The following is a 20,595-nucleotide window of genomic DNA, read 5'->3' as shown; positions in this document are numbered from 1 at the left end:
ATGGTCTCCCCCCCCCCCCAGTGGCCATAAATTCCCGTTTCTTTCTCTTTAAGTTATTATCCATTCTGAGTATGCGTAAAGTTGAATATCTCCCATTATAACTAGATATACAGTATAGAGCTATGGGAGGAGGGAAAGTCTTAAACTACATTAAAATTTGTCAAGAACAATGTAGTGTTACCTCGTTGTCTTGCTTCTCATCTCCAGACATATCATCATCTACGTCACTTCCTGTGCCTTCAATTGCAAGGATTCCATTCCTGATGGCAGGAATCATGTACAGCTGCTGAATGACAGAATTCATGTAGCAAGTGGCACCTGCATTTTTTAGCCCTACAAATCCCTTTGGTGGTCGTGGTCCAACAGGTGGAAGATACTCCCATTCTGTTAGTGCTTCACAAGCTAGGAGAAATCAATTGTATTAGAAAATTAGCTCAGCTTCTGAATAAAACTATACACTTCTGAACAGCCATTAACTTAATACCCTAGTACGGAATAAGTTCATTTCAAAGCCTGTTCCATTGATCAATGAGACTTACTAAGTATATATTCTTATTCCAGTCCTTGGCACACAAAATCTCAGATTTGATATTTGCATTTAATCAAAATGAAGCCTACAATAAAAAGCAGCTAAAAATTGAGTACCCCTTAAATCAGTGATAGTCAACATGGTGCCCACCGAGTGTTTTGGACACTACACTGCCTACTCCTGTTTTAAATAATTATACTATTTAGAGATCACTAGCATTCTTGAGAGATTTGTAAATCTATTAGCTTGCTTATACTAGGCCTGTAAACAAATGGAACAGGATTCAAAGATCTATGGCGGGTTTTTGCACCAATGGGAACACCTCCTTCAATGTATTTTCCCTGCCCCCCCAAAAAAACCACACACACAACAACCTTAGACCACTGGGTGCCTCTGAAGCAGCCTCAGATGTCAGTAATATCCTTTATTGAAATGGAAAATCCTACTACAATTGCCTATGTCTATACATGAACTGCTTCAATATGCAAAGCATGCATCCCAACCATAGATACTATTCTCTATGCATTTCATCTTAGGAATTATAATTAATATATCTGGCAAGTACTGCAAGGAAAAGACAAATGATTATATCCAATGTCAATTAGAATACTCAATGACATTAATGGACTTATTACTTGTCACTGATTTCAAATGGGTCTACATCACTGGATATCAAACAAAATAACATTTTGGAAGAGCAAAAAGTATATGTAATTATTTGATTTCCAATAATGTCTAAAGCCTGGCAAATATTTAAATCAATATAAGCTTCATATTAAATAGAGCATAAAATCTATGAAAAGTACTTACTAGTTATTGCGGTGCCTATATAATACATTTCAGTCAAAGTATCTACTATTTGTTTGAGATTTCGGACACAGCCCACTGCAAGTGCTACTAGCAACTCAAATCCAGCATTAATGGTAGCTGGCGAACTACAGACTGGTATGGCCTGCTCAGCGGGCAATTCTCCATTCCTCATGTACTGTAAGTAAACATTTGAGGCTGGAAAGATGAAATCATCTATTAACTCCTGAAAAACAAAAAAGGGAAAGTGAAAAAAATCAAGTTATCCATAATTTTATTGCCTTTTATATACTGCTTTTAATTCAAAACAGCAAAGTGGTCAACACATAAACAATTAAAATACACAATGAGAAATACATTAAAAAATTACAAATACATCTCATAACTTCAAACAACAGCAAGATAATACAATCCAATAGATTATTCCACAACTCAAAAAGATTCAAAATCCAGTAAGAAAGCCTGAGTGAAGAGTTTATGTGCTGTCAAAGTGTTTACTGATGATGCTAGACACACCTCCAGAGGAAGGTGAGAAGGCCCTTGCCTGGGTCTCACTCAGCAGCAGCAGTCAGAAAAGGGCCCCCTCCAAAGATCTTAATGGCCTGTCTAACACATACAGAAAAATGTGTTCTATCACACAGGCAATACCTGAACCAGAATTACCTACCACCCCAAAATGTCTCATGACTTTAAACCTTTGGGGGTCAACTGCTAGAAGGAACGGAAGCCTGAACAAGGATTCCAAGGCAAAAAGGAAACCTAGCACCATTTTCCTGAGTCTAAGAAACAGCCCACTTGCCCTCAATAATTTACATACACCCAATCCTAGCCCTTCCAATCCTTTAGCCATGCTCCAGCATGATCAAAATTCATAGGAAATGTTTTTAAAAACCCACAATGGGTAGCACACTGAATTGAGCCAATCTATTACTGTACGGTAATGCTAAATCATGCAACTCTGCCTGCCCTGGGCAATACCTCAATGAAGTCCTTCCTCATATTAAACTGAGAAGTTCTGAATTCCAGCTTTATCTCACAGTATAATCCATCATTCACTTTTGCCTTTTATTTGTTAAAAAGTGGGTTTCTCACAAGATTATCAGCAGCAATTTTATGATGGACTGAATTCATACATTTCTATAAAAACTATTTCCTGCTCTCCTAAAAATTATTCAAATTTAATTAAATCTATATGTTTGTTTACAAGTTCCTTCTTACCAAGCTACTTCATTATGATTTTAGTTTTTTCCATATAGCAATTACTTACTTTAATGAGATTAGCACCTCCTTTTTCACATCCAATATGGTACTTTTTTTCAGGAGTTTGAAATGCCAATAATTCCTTTGTTACTCCAAGGTGACCTTCTAAGATAGTCTCCTCTACACCTGTTTCTCCTGTTCTTTTCACTTCATCCTAACAAAAGAAAAGAAAAAGAAAGAAAAAACACTGTGTCACAAGTTCTGGGAACTCACTTTAAAATGAAAATATATACTGCTACAACTCATTACAAATATGCTCCCACCTTTCTGTCTTATAAACATGGCAGCTAAAACATAAATGTTAACAGATAAAACGATCAGTAAAATGAGTAAAACTAACAACAAAACTTACCCTAATCCTTTTAAGCCAGTCTATTTCATTATTAAGCAGAACTTCAGCATTGGGCACATTAATATTACTATTGTATGCATAATTAAGAAGATGTCTTAATAGAGTAAAGTAGTCTCCTGAATGTTTAGCACGTTCTCGTGCAGTACTCTGTAAGAGAAAGCGGTCATGAGTAAATTCGAAAAGGTGATTTACATTAACAGCAACACAGAATGTTTCTTAAAGAGTGGTGACCTCTTTAGTCCTTCTCCATCACTTGACAGGGAGAGGTGGGTCTTGTAAGCAAAGAAAACATGGAGACTTCTCCAGCACACTGCCTTTACTTGACATTGGGGAGGAGATTTGCAAAAACCTTTGCAGATCTCTCCCCCCCCCAACCTCCTTTCCCTTTTAAATACCTTATATTGCATGGACCTAGCTCCCATCTCTACTCTTCGCTCATTAGCTGATGTGGAGATTAAATCCTAATGTCTAGGCTGTGTGATCTTCTTCTCTGCTGGGACCAGGATCACACAACCAATGCAATATTGAATCCTGCCCTTTCACCCAAGTGCTGACATTGCTAGTGATGACGGCTGACGGTATGACAGTGGCCATGATTTGTGGGGGGGGGGGACCTGCTGGGCCAAATGGACCCCCTGGAAGACCAAGATTAGCCTGTGGGACCAAGGTTCCCCACCCCCAATGTAGTTCAGAATTCTGTTCTCAAAGTTGGCCTATGCAACCAGATGGCCTATGCAAAGTCTCCAAGCATGATCTGAGTGCATACTGCTCTGATAGAATGAATCCGTCTATTCCCCTTTTAAAACCATCCAAGTTGGTGGCCATCATAGTTTACCTATGCTATCCCTAACTAATGACCATGTGGGAGCTGATGGGAGTTGCAGTCCAACAATACCTGTAGTATCACAGGTTAGCCATCTGTCAAACAGTCGAAAAATGTAGATTATAAATGTAATTGAAGATTTAAAGAAATTAACAAAACCACTGGGTTGCATCCAAAAGCAAGATTAATGTCAGCTGCCTCAACCCAAGTTTCAGCAATTCCGCCTCTCACTGTGCCCCACCAACGCACTCCAGACCTTTCATGAAGGTCCACCAACCCCCAAGAGGGACTTTTGGGGGCACAGAGGGGGGAAATGCCCTACTGAGAAAGCAACCTTCTTTCTACATCAATTGGCTGCAACTCAAAGGGCTCCAATTCAAACCACCTTGAATGTTTTCATGTGTATACCGATTTGTGGACCTGGTTTCAAAGCTAGGAACAGCTCCAGTAGATTGTAGAATTAATCATGAGACTGGTATCAGTGATAAAATGCTTGAGGCTCATAACACTGAATGTGGGGCTCAGAAGGAAAAGCAAATGCAATACATGATACTATCTTAATTTCTTTATTTCAAGTATTATCTGTTAACTGCACTGAGCTATTGGAAAGTATCTATAAAAATCTATTGCAGGAAATTCTTATAGACATTAGTGTAAGTAACAATGTGGAGTTTTAAATGCCTTACCCCTAAAACAGTGAACAACAGAGTTATAAAGAAAAGCAGAGGTCTCTGTCCCATACAACATCTGGTAGCCATTAGGAAGAACTGTTCCTGTGCCATCTGACGAACAGTTCTGGGGGGAAATTAACCAGAAAAAAATCAAATTAATACAGATACTTTGTAAACAAGACAACTCTTAATTGAGATTTGCTGGACAGCTTCCCTGCATGTTTATCAGAAGGAGTGTCTTTGCTTTTTCAGTTCCTAGGATTGAGGGAAGAGGAATTTAATTTGAAATCTACATTATGAAGGTGCTGTCAAATTCTAAAGAGACCACGGGAGATTCGGGTCTTCCAGGTAGCAGTGGGCATGCACAACTTGCATGTGTAGAAGGGAGATAAGCGAAGCTGTGTTTTGTGAAGGCACTTGAACCAAAAAGGACCAAATGCAATGACACTTAAAAGTTATTTAGTTGACAGAAAATAAAATCAAGAGCCTGAACACCAGATCCATAAAGGACAGGAGATCACCTGTCCTTTCTGATGAATGTTAAATGTGGAATCTGTGATAGCCCACAAATTGGTTCTGATAGTTTAGAACCAAGGATGTCCATCACATCTGTAACATTTTGGGGAATGACAAATATAGGTATCTGAGAATCATTCTTTAAGAGATAAAACATAGCCAGTTGTGGGCACACTTCATCTGAAATGTTGAGAGTTTATGACATCATGATTGTTGCTGCTCTCCTCTGGCTTCTAGCTGAAAATCTGGATTCAATAGGTGGGATTGACCTAACCAGTCCTATCAGTGAAAGCTCTGTGCAAACACATTTGCTTGTACAGAAGGGCTTTTGCCTTTTCTTCCCCCACCCCCCTGTGCATCTCCTGATATTGGCTCAGAAAATGAAAATAAAAAACATCACCATACCACAGTTATAGTGACAGCCATTATGATCTAGAGATATACAAATGAAATCACAGCCCAGCAAGTGTACTATGAATTGGGCATCTACAGTCACCTGCTGCCACCTGGAGTCAGCAACTGTGAGATGAAAAAAAACCACTTACTTGCTGTGACAGTGCAACAACAAGTCAATGATAAATGTCTGCCAAGCTTTTTCTTTGCTAAGTGCATCCAGCGCTGTTGGAATCAAGGCAAAACAAAGGGTCATCACTTCGAGTGCTTCACAGCAAACTTGTTCATCTTCTGCATCTGGTTCATTGCCTGCATTTGTCTGTAAAATTAATCAGAAATAAGTGACATTAAACAGGTATGGAAGAGGAACTAATGATTTTCTTAACTGTTCCCTTCAGATACAAACCAATACTGAGAACAAACATCTACTTACTACAACCTACAGCCTGAGTAAGGCCTACAACTGAAACAGGGATTAATTATAATAATGCGGTCTGTTATCTTATTTATAGCCACACATACAAACATCAATTCTGACACAATGCTGAAATTATGTGAAAGGGAAAAGGCATTAGTGAAAAGGCGGGGAAAATATAGTAATAAATAAAAAATATTTTTTAAATTTATATCCCGCCCGTCTGGCTGGGTTTCCCGAGCCACTCTGGGCAGCTTACAACATATATAAAAATGTAACAAAACATCAAAAAACAAAAAAAACAAAAAATATCCTATAAAAGCAACAAACAAACCAATCGATCAATAGAAATGAAAAAGAAGACCCAAATTAAAATAACCGCCAACCCCAACTAAACGTTTTACCAACACCAACCCGAAAAAAACAAAACAGGGGAACCAAAATTAGAACTGTTTAAATCGTTTTAGCCAGTTGCCCCAACCCAAGAATTCTCCATCCACATGGGACTGTAAAAAGGCACTGAGACTGCTACGAAGTTATGCTTCAATGAGGTAACACTGAAGTGCTTTCTTAAAAACTATAAAGGCATTCTCTCAACAAAAGTGCCAGCAAAGTAACTACCAACAATTTAACTCGGAAATCTATTAGATGAAAATTATTTAAAATCATATAAAAATGCTTACAATTTCTAAACAGGCCACTTGAAGTCTGAATTTCCTAGGATAGGCCTTATCAAAGATCAGTTTGAGAGAAAAGGTTGCTTAGGATTTCTTACCTTCTCGTAAATTTTACTAATATCCTCATTTGAACTGAATACCAGCTGTACTGATCCACATCCTGAAGCCCAAACTATTTTCTGCACTGCTCTAATAACACAAATATCAGGGATATATTTTGAAGCCTAAAAATAGAAAGATAGCATCAAATATAACTGTTCCAAATGTTTTTACTTCAGACAGGGAGAAAGAAGCATAGAGAGCAAGAGTAAAAAAAGCAAACACTTAATACATTTCCCAAAAATCTGAATCCATGAGAGTCTGTATTCTTGCACTGGAGGCTGAAGCTCATACCAAGTCCATGTGGCCCTGTACTGTCAACTTGGGAAGTGGTTCTCCAGGGTCTCTAGCCAAAGTCTCTCTCATCACCTACTACCATATATTTTTAAAACGGCACTGAGATTTATGAATGCAAAGTATGTGCTCCTCTCGAAAGGGACAGTATCCTGGCACAGGGATACGAATCAGCAACTACAGAACCAGGAAGCGTTAAGGTGTGACCATATGCCACTAAGGAAGCTCCTTCTATTTTGCACACTAGAGACAAGCTTCCATTAAGGATATATAAGCAGCTGCTGAGGAAAGTACAGATTCTCCTCTCCCACTCCCCAAGTCACTGCCTTAAGCCTAAATCAGGAACTGTGGGAATAGTGAAAATTATACTAACCTCATCAGATATTTGCTGTGCAAGGCGTATTGCTACATTTCTTAGCATGCACTCTGAGGTTGGGTTGGGAATGTTCTGTAGAGCAGTTTGCAACACGACTGCTTGATCATGAGTTGCTTGGTTGATCTGGAACAATTTATTTTCAATATTTTAAAGAAAGAACATACTATCTTCAACTGTAAAAATTTAACATGGTGGAGAAAAAATAGATTTCCATAGCCATTTACAAATTAAGCAATACTAGTCAATATCAGACTTTAAATATTTACTGGTTATCAGATCACAATAAAGCATTTACGATTTTGCTTTAAGAACAAAGTTAACGTTACCTGTGACATTGGGCTTGTGCCCTCTACAACTGGCTGACAAGCTTCCGCCACAGCTCTCACATGGCCATAGCCAATTGCAGTTAGCAATAGTTTTGCTATTTTTAGAGCATTTAGGTAGGCACCCCTTCTTGTTTCCATATCTGCATTTGGCAGGAAGTTATTTCTGGTCAGCATACTCAGCACAAGAGGTAAGCCACCACTTTTTAAGAAGTTGTACTGGAAGTCAGTGGCATCTTCTCCCAGAGGTAAATTGGCAGGCATTAACAAGGCATAAACTACCTGCAAGGGGGAAAGAAGTGGGAGAAAGAAAACGGGAAAAATAATTCAGCAAACTTTTAAACTAAGTATACTAAAATGCAAGATGAGAGGGTGGTTTTTGCATATTTGCTTCCTTTACATTTTGTGATGAAGCTCTTTTCTCCATGAGCAACCTTCCCCACAATCCAGTCCTATGGGAAGGCCTTGCAGTACAGTCATACCTCGTGTTGCGTTATGTTCATGTTGTGTCTTTTCGGCTTGAGAACGCGGCAAACCCAGAAGTGTATACATCCAGGTTTCGCCGCATGTGCATACGCAGAAATGCGCAGAAGTGCCACTCTAGTTGCAGACTTTTCGGGGTGCAAATGGCACCCCTGAACAGATCGTGTCCGCAACTAGAGGTAGAACTGTACTCTGCAATTTGGGTGTGATCCCTGAATTCAGTGTAAAAATAATACTAGAAGGAAAATTTCAAGTATCAAAATATTAAAAATGAGATATTACAAACCTCTGTAAGATATAGCACTTGTGATGCAGAAGGGCCGAAGAAAAGAGAATCAAGGGATGGGCTAAGGCTGCTGTCTCCGAGTTTTGCATGGTCTAAACAAATAGCTCTTAGTTTTTCTACAGTAGTGTTATCTGGAATAAAAGCACAATTTAAAGAGGTTTCTTCCCACAGAGAATACAATATAGATTTCTGAAGCACTTTTGGAAAGTGTAATACATTGAAACTGCAAAGGAATAGATAGCACTGAAGAACATGGAGAATTTTTGTCTTTTTTTCTTTGAAAATCACATTTTGCTTCAGTCCCAAGACAAATGCTGCAAACTGGAGAGATGGCATGCACTAGAAATTTTTCATGACCACCTCTTTCAGCATGTGTCTTCAAAGAACCCCAAAACCAGTTTGAGGAAAAGCAGCTTGATACTCGCTTTTGAACTTTCTGGAGTGGAAAGGGCAACAGTGTGTGTGCACTGCTTTTAAACACACTCACACAGATGAATCCCCACACTGATTCTGAACATGGAGAGTTAAACATGCAGTTTGATTGTTTTGTACAGGTAGCTTCTAAGATGCTCTACATTTCACTTTCTATAAATAGAAAATACACTGAAAATAAATCTTACCTGGTGGCATCAATTTCATAAGGATCCGTGCACCATCTCTAAGAGGTGGCATATTTAGGCTACAGCCTAGGTCTGCAACTTGCCAAAGAAACGAGATATATCTAGGATGCAGTGACATGATCTAAAATAAAAGCAAAAATCTGTCATGAGATACCAGCTCCTAATATCAGATAATAAATTTCAGTCTATAATTTTGAGCGTGTGTCTGTTCTTTACTTACAACTCCAGGCAAGCAACTTTCAACTTCTGGGTTTGGACCATCACTATAGTGATTGCCATGGTTGCCTGGAGAACCAGTCGAGGAATCAGATGAGCTATCAGGGCTTGAAGGCATATTGGAACTTATCTGTGTAAGCTTGGCTGTAATTAGCTGGGGGGGTGGTAAGTAAAAGAAAGTGATAAAATGGAGAGATTTTACAAAATTGTTAAAACAGTCACTTTCTAATAGCAAACTTGACTGAATATATCAAACTGTTAATACTATAGCTACTCACAAAACATGCCATTATTTCAAATTATATTTATGCATTCATTTAACTTTCAACAGGGAACTTTCAAAAATAAGTAAGCTGATCAATATATTATATTTACAGTACTTACTGTTTTATCTTTGAGATTTAATTGTCCAATTAATTTTCTATCATCTGCTGGATCTACTAGCTCGCCTCCAATAAATAACTCTACTTTTGTATGTGCACTGTTGGCTTTAATACGATTGAGAATGCAACGTCTAACTGAACCAATCGTGTCATTTGTATGGGACCAAACATCCAAGTCTTCCACTTGCCGGCCTTGATTTGGAAAACGAACTACCAGAGAGATGTGTTTACCACGAAAAGCTCTGAGAACAAAGATAAAGATAATACCACTTAAAACAATCAAAAATCTTTAAAAGCGTTTACTACTGCCAGGGAGAATTATAGAACTAAATTTATATTGGGGCAATGCCTTTAACAGGCCAGCCAAAATGTCACATTAGAACAATACCTAATAATTGCCCCAATAGCGGTATTTTGCTGACATAGTTGACTTTACTCGTTAAGATTTATTTTATTTTCAAAAGAGTACAACACTCCAATAAAACTGGAATTCAGAAAATTTTGCTTACTTTTTAATAATTCTTCTACTTGTTTGCTAGACTAAAGGGGAATAAATCTGAAAAGGTTATCTACAGCATATAATGAATGGATTATCTTTTGCCTTTATGTATGTGGCAAGGAAATCAGAAATATAAGATTTATGATTCTACAAATATACTGTACTAATATATTACACAGGCTATGTTATTTAAAAGTTTTTACACAATATGAGATGCATAGCAGAATCCTAACACCACAATTACTCGGAAAATTACTTAATATTGCATCCTAATTTACCAGAGTTTTGAAATTTCCACAAACCTTGACATTGGTAGAATTGTTCGTTCTTCGTGGTAATCACTGTCACATTCATTTATATATTCTCTTAAAACGGTCAACACTCGCACCATTCTTATCGCTTCTTGCCTTGCACAATTAATACTGTCTTTATCGCCATCCAAAACACACAAAGTATCATAGGATGCTTTCAAACGATCAAAGCAGGACTGAATGAAGTCTTCATGGATTACTACCTACAGAAATGCCAAGAGATAGCTATATCTCAACAAAACAATATAAAAGATCACAAGAGAGACAAATTAATCCTACATCTGTAATTTGCAAGGATGACACTCCTGAGCAGAAGATTCCAGCAACACTAGTATTTTTAGCAGGCTTCAGTGTGCCAACAGAATTTTTGGAATGATGAAAATACATGGCAATTAACAACTTAAAAGCCATTAGTTAGTATGAATTCCTATCTGAATGAAGAGCCAGCTAAAGAAGAAATGTTTGCTCTCAAAGATTTACTTTTGTAAAATAGTCCTCAAGCAAAGCATACTAAGGAAGGAGACTTTCATCAATGAAAATGGTAGATGCTACCTATTTTTTAAAAACAACAACAGTTTTTTTTCATAATTTTACCTGATTTACTTGCAATCTCGGACCAAGATTGGTATAGATTTCCTTTAGTAGATCTATTGCTCGACTGGCAATGTCATCACTTCCTTGAATTACAACCTAAGACAGAAATATAAAGCATATACCACTTTAACTTAAGCATTATGGCCTATGAGAATAAAATCGCTAAGTGCAATCTTGACAAAAATATGTATATAAAATCTACTGCAAATGGTCTTATGACCCATTCTTGGCTTCGATACAACACACAGTAATATTATTTCATTTATGAACTATTTTCCATGAGGCATCCCAAAGTGATTTACAATTTTTAAAAAAGTCATTAGATTCATCTAACATATGACAACATCATACACACATAAAATAAATTTTCCCACCCTAGCCCATGAGATGAAGTTAAAGCAATACATCAGAAATAACATCCAAAGAACATAATAAGTTCTATCCCAGACAACCATTTACATAGAAAGCAATATACAATTTATGCTAATCAAAAAGTTTTATAATGTGAAGGGAGTCGGATGTTTTCAGTTTTAGCCACATATAATAACAAAGCTGTACCAATCAGTTGCAAAATAATTTTATGGTTCAAACCTTGAGCCAATTTTATTTTATTAGTCTATTTTCCCCCAAATGCTATTTGCCATACATTATTGTACCAGTCTGTCAAAGAAATGCCATCGGAGTTCTTCCAGTATCTCATTACAAGCCTGGCCAATAGTAAAAAATAACTTATCGGGGGTTTTAACTGTAAATTAGCGTTGCCTCCCATTAAAAGATTGAGCAGTGCAGCTCTGAACATTTAGAGGTTAACTTGACCAGCAATTGTGATTTAAAATATAACATATATAAAAACAAAACAACTGTATATATACAAACAAATGTAAATGACAACTATAAATAACAAACTTAAAACAGTAGCACCTACATAAAATCAATTCAAATACAAAATAAATACCAATTGGAATAAAGATTTTAGAAGGTTTGTAGAAAAAAAGGAATGTATTTGGAAGGTGCTGAAATGATAATGGAGAATGTGCCTATTTGATATGCAATGTGAAGGTTTTCAAAGTGTAGGTCAATGACACTTTCCATTGTGAGACCAGGGACTTGGCAGGAGCACTAGATAATGCCATATGGAAAATCCCCCAAGTCGAGGGGCAAAGCTGCTGATTAAGTACTCCACTCCTGCAGGCTAAAGGCAAATGGTTGCTCCATAACAGGGTAATGCAAACATACCCCTACCCCGCCCTACAATACTAATCCATCTACCAGTCATCCTTTTGTAAATAAAAGATCAAGGCTATGTCCTGTTATTTGTCAGGTCAATTCTGTACTGAGGCAGCCCCTTGGTTGCCATGGCAGCCATAATGTCCCAAGTCAGCATGGATTTTGAAATCACCAAGTCTGGGAATTTTCCAACCCTACACCCAAGACTACTTCTGCCAGTTTGGGTAGTGAGACAGCTGGACTAATTGAACAGAGGAAGAAAATGAAAGCAAACTACATAATTGGTAGCTTTCCTGACACTGATTGCCATTCCTACAGAGAGAGCACTCCTTTTACAGTGTGACAGCAACGAACTACCAAAGCCACAGTTGCAACCTGATACTCCACATATATAATGATGACTTCAGGAAGCATTGTGTAGCTGCATGGACATAGCAGACTTCTGCAGCAGCACTAGAAAGAATAAGTATCTGTGGCAACCTCATATCCAACATCAAATGAGTTTTTCACCAAGCCATGTGCCGATTTTGCACTTTGTACAAATCACAGCGTATCAAAATAGGCAATGCGTAGCTGAAGTACACAGTAGAACTCACATGTAATAACAGCTGCAGAACTTTTATTTTAATGGCCTAACCATACAAACCAACTTTTTTGTCAAATTACTATAAACTACAACTTGAGTGGGGACGCGGGTGGCGCTGTGGGTAAAACCTCAGCGCCTAGGGCTTGCCGATCGCATGGTCAGCGGTTCGAATCCCCGTGGCGGGGTGAGTTCCCGCCGTTCGGTCCCAGCTCCTGCCCACCTAGCAGTTCGAAAGCACCCCTAAGTGCAAGTAGATAAATAGGGACCACTTGCCAGCGGGAAGGTAAACGGCGTTTCCATGTGCTGCGCTGGTGCTGGCTCACCAGAGCAGCTTCGTCACGCTGGCCACGTGACCCGGAAGTGTCTTCAGACAGCGCTGGCCCCCGGCCTCTTAAGTGAGACACGACTGGCCCGTACGGGCAGGGGTACCTTTACCTTTACAACTTGAGTAAGTTAGATGTACTTTTACACTTACCCTCCAAAGGTAATCTAATCCTATTAACTCCAAGTCATCCATCATATAGGCTCGTCTCTTTGCAACTAGCTTCCCTTCTCGACAGTTCACAGCTTTGAAGAAACGTTCAAAACATTTCATTCCATTTTCTGTTAAGAGTGAAGGGTCCAACTGAAGAACATTGTTTTCAAAGAAGTCTTTATTTATGTCAGGGTCTAAATCCGGTTCATCTCCCATGAGTTTAGAATACCATTTAAAACAGGCTTCACGATCACACAGGTAGACTGCATTTTCAGCTAAACACTTCCATATTTGTTTTGCCTGAGGAGCACAGAGCCATAGTTGACCATCCTTCAGTAAAAATCTAGAATGAAACAGAGAGAAACAAGAAGTCATTAAAATTAGAAATGTTGCTCTAACTCTATGAATTAACACTTGAAACTCAGTAGCTGATGCTGTTTTCAACTGTTCTCCAATGTATTCATACATTCTGGAATATTCTCAATCACAGAAAAGAGAACAATCTACCGTATTTTTCGCTCTATAGGACGCACTTTTTCCCCTCAAAAAATGAAGGGGAAATGTGTGTGCGTCCTATGGAGTGAATGCAGGCTTCAGGAAGCTATCCGCAAGCCTTCGGAGCCCAGCTGGAATGCCCGCAGGCTCCAAAGGCTTGCAGATAGCAGCCTGAAGCCCAGGGAGCGCAGTGCCAACTCCCACTGCGCTCCCTGGGCTTCAAGCAGCTATCTGCAAACCTTCGGAGCGCTCCCCCAGCCTGCAAGCTCCGGGAGCGGCGGCAAGGCTGCGCAACCTTGCCTCTGCTCCCAGACCTGTTCTGGGGGCTGGGGAAGCTTGGGCTTCCCCCACCCCAGCCCCGCGGCTAAAAACGAAGCCACACGCAGATTCTCCCGGCTGGAGAGGTTGTGTGTAGCTAAAGAGATTCATCCCGCTGGCTGTCTTGGCTTCTTTGCTCTTTGGGGCTGGGGGGGGGGGAATAAAAAAAATCTTTATTCCCCCCCCCAAAAAAAAAACCCCTAGGTGCGCCCTATGGTCTGGTGTGCCCTATGGAGCAAAAAATACGGTATCCAGATTAAATAATATGCATATTATAAACTTGACATTTCACACAACTACTCTGTACACAAATGTCAGTCACATACTGACATGTGTAAGCAGGTAAAAGATGTTAGAATCCCAACTATAAAAGAAAATTTGAGTTAAGCAAACAGATTGCCTTTGTATCATGCCAAGCAGCCTAGATAAATAGGTATTATGTACTTTTTTGGACTAGTTGGCTGGTTCAATTTCATTGAACATCCTTCAGTCCTACAAAAAAATCCCAGCTATTGATTTCCCGTAGATGCATCTGTCTCAGTACTATAAGCAGAAAAATGCTTCAATAACTATCCAAAGCAGAATAGAGCAGTAAAGAAAATTGTGTACAAATTGCACAGAGAAAATTGTGTGAATTTCACACAGAGCCTAACTACTGTGTCCAAAGAACAATTCTTCTATCCAGTGGTCACACATGGATAAATAAAGGTATCCTTCCCCCATTAATCCCAGCTGATACGTTTCACACCTAGAAGGAACATGAGCAGTATCAGCCATAATCAGAACGTTTACCATTCCTCTCATGGTGTTATCTACTGCGAATATTTAGGGGGGAAATGCTTTGTTATGCTTTTGATTACAACTGTATATTCTTCAGAAGTGTTAAATAAAGCATCCACCATCATAGTTAAGAATACATGTGCTCTGATTTTAGTAGATTATTCTGGGCTTATCTCACCTAATATTCAAGGCTTTTTTCTTTTAGCCAAGTGGTGTGTGTGCGTGTGTGTGTGTGTGTGTGTGTGTGTGTGTAAGCAGTAAGTATAGGGATGTCAGAGTAAACTTAAGTGAGGAACCTTGTCTGTGGAATGGACACTTGGCTAGAAATATTCATTCTCTATATTTTCAAACCTTAAGAACATTAGAACTTGTACATGAGTCATCTCTTTCCTTGACTGAGGTACTGCATGCCTCTTTCTAATCCCTTGTATATGGAAAGGTTTCTAGTGTTATCACATATCATTGCTGGCCTACCATCAGAAAACCTGCTCCTTCAAACATGTTTTGATGAAACAAGGGATATGTCTGCATCAGCTGTATCAGACTAAAAAGTGTACCAGTACACTCTCTGCCCCTATTCTTCTGGGGGCAGCAGAGCAATTAAGCAGTAACTCAACTAGTTAGAATAAAGATCATCAGTGCTTGCGCTAGGAGCAATAGAGAGCTGGTATGTGGATAAATGAAAGCAGCCAGTGAGCCTTCATCTGTGACATGGGAATGAGACAAATAAAGGGATTGTGCATTCTAGCTGGTAAGACCTGGAACTAAAGAGCATGCAAGAGGAACTTGTTTCTAGCCATGTGCCTTACTGCGACCTTGTCTAGAAATAGATTCAGCCACAAGACAAATATCATTTTGTAGATCCGCTGTTCTCAACAGCAAAAAGGGGCATTCATTTTTTGCTTTTTGAACAGCATAGATTGCTACTTTTACACCCAATGTAAAGCAAGTATCACTAAAACCAACCGTAGGAAGTTCAGACGTTCTTGGACTTCTTGCACATGACTGTATCTACTCCCAGGTCTTACAGTTTGTGGATCGTACTCTCCATGCTCTGAAAATTTAATACAAAATATTATAATACTTTTTTTTTAATCCAACAGCAAAACCTTTTCAATTTTTCTTTAAAGGACGTGCCACTATGTCCAAGAAAGTGCTTAGGGTTGCATACATTATAAAGTTTCATATCCAGTCTTATCTATTAAAAGAGTATTTAAAATTAGTGATGGCTTTTCTATTTGAAAGGTATATGCAGAGTTTACATTCCAACAACAAAATTACTTTGGAAAATTATCAGAAACTACCCAATATTGGATACCATATTTGCAGCAAATGTTGAAATTAACTTTTCCAGAAGTAGTTAAGCAAAATGTGGGAGATATAAATTTCAATCACAGCACATTTTATAGCTATTGTAAAAATACACAAATGTACACAAAATTGGCAGCATTGCCAATAAAATAATTCTGCCCCTCCCCACGTATTTGCTTAAATATGTACAGTTGGGTCTGGAAAAATACCTAAAGTAGAATCTAGGTGGAAGGTGACTTTCCCACTTCCTTCAGCATATAAAGAGGAAATAAATAGCAATATATCTCATAGTGTAGTTCTAGACAAAATTAAATTTAACTCACCTTTAGCATACTGTCTCATGCTTTCCATATACGCTGAAAGATTTTCTGCAACTAAAGTTACTAGAGCATGATTGTGCTGAAGTTGATTGATTAAGTCATGGCGATAAAACACATGGGGGCTTCGCTGAGTTTGACTGCAGTTTAAGCACACATCAAAGTGTTACAAGTCCTGTTACTGAGAGTTTCAAACAATCCATTCCAAATGGCTACCATATTGCAAAACTATGCACACTCCCTCCCAAAGCTCCTAATCCCCTTAGATATGAGAGGGGTTTGGGGACTTAAGCAGACCAATTAGTTCTCCCCAGTTCTGTCTCTTTTATTTTCAATGAATGCATTAAAATTCTGTATCTCAACTTCTCTCAACCATAGCAATGACATACTCATGCAGACTGCCAAGCTTCAGATTGCCCTTTAAGTCTTTATTCCCCCTACCCCAAGACAAGAGCTTCCCACAGAAAACACTGAAAAAAATCCAGTATTTTAGTATAATTGTGATTGGGCAACAGTGCCCTCACCCCAAAGGTAACAGCAAAGACATGAGTTCTTGTCTTCAACATTCAGTGTGAAACAAGTTCCATCTTCAGACAACTGAGTGAGTTACTCCCAATTTTCTGGCTTCTATAGGCTTCAGCTTTACGAATGCCATAAGCCAATTTAACTGAAAGAATGACCAGTGAGAACCAGGGGGAAATAATCTGATCGTCAGGCAGGAGAGAGAAAATTGAGGAGACTGCGCTTGCCTCCCAGAGTTCTTTGCTCTCCTGCCTCTGTCACGTGATTAGAAAAGTTACCCAACCCATCCATCTGGGTCATCAGCAACCATCTCAAATGGAATTGCATCCATTATGTATTAATATTTCCCATTATATTTCAGCAATACTAATGGATTATGTGAACTGTGTACCCTTTTTTCTAGCCCAACACATTAAAGAAATGAAAAGTTTATATTAAAGTCTCACCTCAAGTTTTGTGGTGCTTCACCAAACAAACTACAAATTTCCCTAATTTGTTTCAATGCAGGAATGACCCATTTATCATTTGTGCGAAGCTCTTCTATAAAACGATCTATCCATTGTATTTTTTGTGTATCTCGATCCTTAAAAAACAAATATTTTTATTTTAGCTTGCAACAATTAAGTAATTTTAAAGTGGTTTATCCATTTCTGGCTCCCTGTTTTAAATACTTTGGAACTGAATCATTAGGTTAGAAAACAGCCTACTAGAGAAGTTAACCAACAAACTCAAAAGAGAACAGGTAGAAGCAAAGGAGGGCACCTTTAGCCCAATATGGGTCTCCTTCATCACATACACAGCACAAAAGGACAATGACCAACCCTCCCCTGCAACATCTAATATCATTTGTTTTTATCCCTTTAGTGTCTGCTGCCCTGGTATCCTTTTGGGAGTAGGGCTGGGTACAAATTCAATACATAAATAATATGGACACCATGGCAAGCTCTCGTTAACACAAATCAAAAGGGAGGAAGACAAAGTGAAGCTGAAAGGGAGGGAGAACATATGCCAGCCCATAGCTTGCTCATAATCCTCTAAGCCATGGTTAGGAGTAGCATCTGAAACGAGCTTTTTGATATCTACCCTCTTCCTTTATTTTTGTGAAAATAATACAACAGTTTTAATGCCACTATAGTATCAAATCCCAGTGTTAATACCAATGGGACTATGGATTATTGGGACATACATGAATTAACCTTGTGTTCACAAGTTCCCTTCATCATATGCTCTAATTTCAATAAGTTCCATCACCAAAAACAATTTCTTGTTACATCTGAACTGCCAAACTATGATTTTCATAACCCCTCTAAACCAGGGATGCAATCCTAGTCTGAAAGAATTCAACAGCAAGGTCACCATTTTATATTTAACAGCAAACTAGGAGAGAGAAACGTAGGAATACACAAGCATAATGTCAGCCAACCCAAAGATAATGACTACCAAACAGAATATATTTACCTGAGAACAACTATAATCTAAGATTTTAATGTGGGCACTGAGAGCCTGGTCCATGATATCAACTGGAACATCATCACTATGTGCTAAATTCCATAGAAGGTTCAGTACTTTGTGCGCCATCACACCATCTTTATCATCTTCTGCAAGACGACGAATTAACTCAAGTAGCTTTTCACGCTGCTTTTTGCTTGCATTTGTCCAACTTGCCTAGAAAATAAAGGGACACCACCAGAATATTTTAATGTGGCCTGAAAATCAAAGGTATGTGAACTGAAATACTAAAAGTGTTAAAATTAAGTTATATTGTCAAAATGCAAATTAAGATATGATAGTAATTCTACTGTTCTTTCCAGTAACACCAATTAGAATGTCAGCACTGAGTAGCTTACCAAAAACTGGAAGAACTAAGCTATTTTTAGATCATTTTCAAATACTTCACTTGAATGGATTTGTAATCAGTAATAATATTAATTGTTCAGTGACTGCATTTCACAGTAATAGGAAATAATAGGAAGTCAGACAGAAAGGCCTCTTCTTCCATTCAAAATAAATCCATGGCCCTGCTTCAGCAGAAGAGCAGAAGCCAAGCAAAATTTACTTCGTTACCCAAAATTGTTAAGAATTGCCCTACTGAATCAGGACGAAGTCCCATCGACACCAACATCAACTTCTAAGTGGTCAAACAGACTATGGGAAGTTCACACACAGTAGATGAGCACAATCTGCACTTGTGAATACCAGCAACAGGTATTCAAAAGCGTACTGTCTGCAACAATGGATGCCATACATAGCCTCCATGGCTAGCAGCTATTGATGGCCTCATCCTCCATGAATTTGCCTACTCTTTTAAAATCATCCAAATTGGTGGTCATCTCTACACCTTCTAGGAGTGAATTCTGTTGTTTATGCCTTAAGTGAAATAATACTTCATTTTGCCCATCATTAGCTTCACTGGATGGCCCTGGATTCTACTATTATGAGAGGGTGAAAAAGAAGCATTGGTCATGAGTGTGAAGGGGATATCTGTGTGCACATAAATCTGCTGTCGTTACAGGACTTCAGCACCACCTGGTGGTTGATGGCGAAACTGCTGCTCAAACAGAGACTTCCTTTGTTGCATTCTCCCACGAGCCCTCAATTTTACTATAAGTCCAAACATCCCAGAGGACTGGACAGAAACTACGGTTTCTCGACCCCCTTCATCCTTTGAAAATTCATCTTCCACCCACTAAAACATGCACACTAAGCACTGAGAGGCTGCTTTTCCACATGACGAAACATAACATTTGCTCCTCCCAATTCGATGAAGTACAAAAAACTCAGGCCTCTGGAGGAGCTTAGCTTATCCCCAAGTTCAGTGATAGTAAAGCACTGAAGGAATAGTAAAGTTCCTTCAATACCAGGAACTCCCACTGTTGACCCTGGGGCTGTCCCTTGCTCCAATTAATAACAGCAGATTAATATGTATGCTTACCTTGAAACAATCAAATAGGTGGTCAAGTTGTTCAGGAGAGAAATCCCAGGCCAGTTTTGCAAGGAGGTCATGTACATTCTTCACAATGGCTTCATGTTTTCCTGCCTTGATAAGAAACAGTTAACACCATTTACTGCTATCTCTACAAAAGACAGGATTGTCTTTATTTTTCTGAGACTTGAATTTCTATTACAGCCATTTCCCCACATAGTATCCTACAAAGTGGAATTGACCTGCACTTACAGTGACCTTAGAACAATTCTTGTAAAACTAGCACTGTTCTCATCCTGTTCTCATTTTTCTATGGCAGGTTGGAAAAGATAGCTTAAATAATACCTCAGACTTTAAACTGCACTTATCTCTTGCTCTCTTGACTTTTTCAATTCCTATTCTTTAAAACCCTTTTGGCTTTTTATTTACAAAATCGATACTCTATATAAAGAGGCTAAATGATCAGTTTACAAATCATCATTACATTTCCCAAAGAAAGGTACAGCCAATAGTTGATACTCCTTCATATTTCTAAAGCACATTTGCTTTTGAACATTTAAGCTAATAAAAATTGGGCTTTTTAATTTACACTTTAGAATTGCAACTGACTTAGAGCAACAGCAACACTAGGCTTAAATCTTCCTGTTCCAAAACATTAATAGAACTTAACTAGTCAAGTTTGAAAAAGGAGGCAATTAGAACTATGACCGCAAT

General features: G+C 38.6%; 1 protein-coding gene across 1 annotated transcript in view; it reads right to left on the bottom strand.

The window, feature by feature from the left end:
- Positions 1–20,595, bottom strand: part of USP9X (ubiquitin specific peptidase 9 X-linked) — a 70,784-nt gene that overhangs the window by 16,934 nt on the left and 33,255 nt on the right. The window contains exons 11-31 of the mRNA XM_081199227.1: positions 19,891–19,995; positions 18,417–18,623; positions 17,405–17,541; positions 16,443–16,576; positions 15,775–15,862; positions 13,216–13,558; positions 10,928–11,023; positions 10,325–10,536; positions 9,525–9,765; positions 9,145–9,294; positions 8,925–9,045; positions 8,305–8,435; positions 7,539–7,817; positions 7,210–7,335; positions 6,542–6,667; positions 5,504–5,670; positions 4,458–4,566; positions 2,949–3,095; positions 2,604–2,750; positions 1,340–1,562; positions 182–402 (exon numbers count right to left, since the gene is read on the bottom strand). Coding sequence (XP_081055353.1) covers positions 182–402; positions 1,340–1,562; positions 2,604–2,750; positions 2,949–3,095; positions 4,458–4,566; positions 5,504–5,670; positions 6,542–6,667; positions 7,210–7,335; positions 7,539–7,817; positions 8,305–8,435; positions 8,925–9,045; positions 9,145–9,294; positions 9,525–9,765; positions 10,325–10,536; positions 10,928–11,023; positions 13,216–13,558; positions 15,775–15,862; positions 16,443–16,576; positions 17,405–17,541; positions 18,417–18,623; positions 19,891–19,995 — 3,510 coding nt within the window. The remainder of the gene's footprint in view (positions 1–181; positions 403–1,339; positions 1,563–2,603; positions 2,751–2,948; positions 3,096–4,457; positions 4,567–5,503; positions 5,671–6,541; positions 6,668–7,209; positions 7,336–7,538; positions 7,818–8,304; positions 8,436–8,924; positions 9,046–9,144; positions 9,295–9,524; positions 9,766–10,324; positions 10,537–10,927; positions 11,024–13,215; positions 13,559–15,774; positions 15,863–16,442; positions 16,577–17,404; positions 17,542–18,416; positions 18,624–19,890; positions 19,996–20,595) is intronic.

Source organism: Podarcis bocagei (genome assembly GCF_964188305.1).
Source record: "Podarcis bocagei genome assembly, chromosome: 6".
In the NCBI taxonomy this organism is placed as follows: Eukaryota; Metazoa; Chordata; class Lepidosauria; order Squamata; family Lacertidae; genus Podarcis; species Podarcis bocagei.
This window is presented reverse-complemented; position numbering and strand designations above follow the sequence as displayed.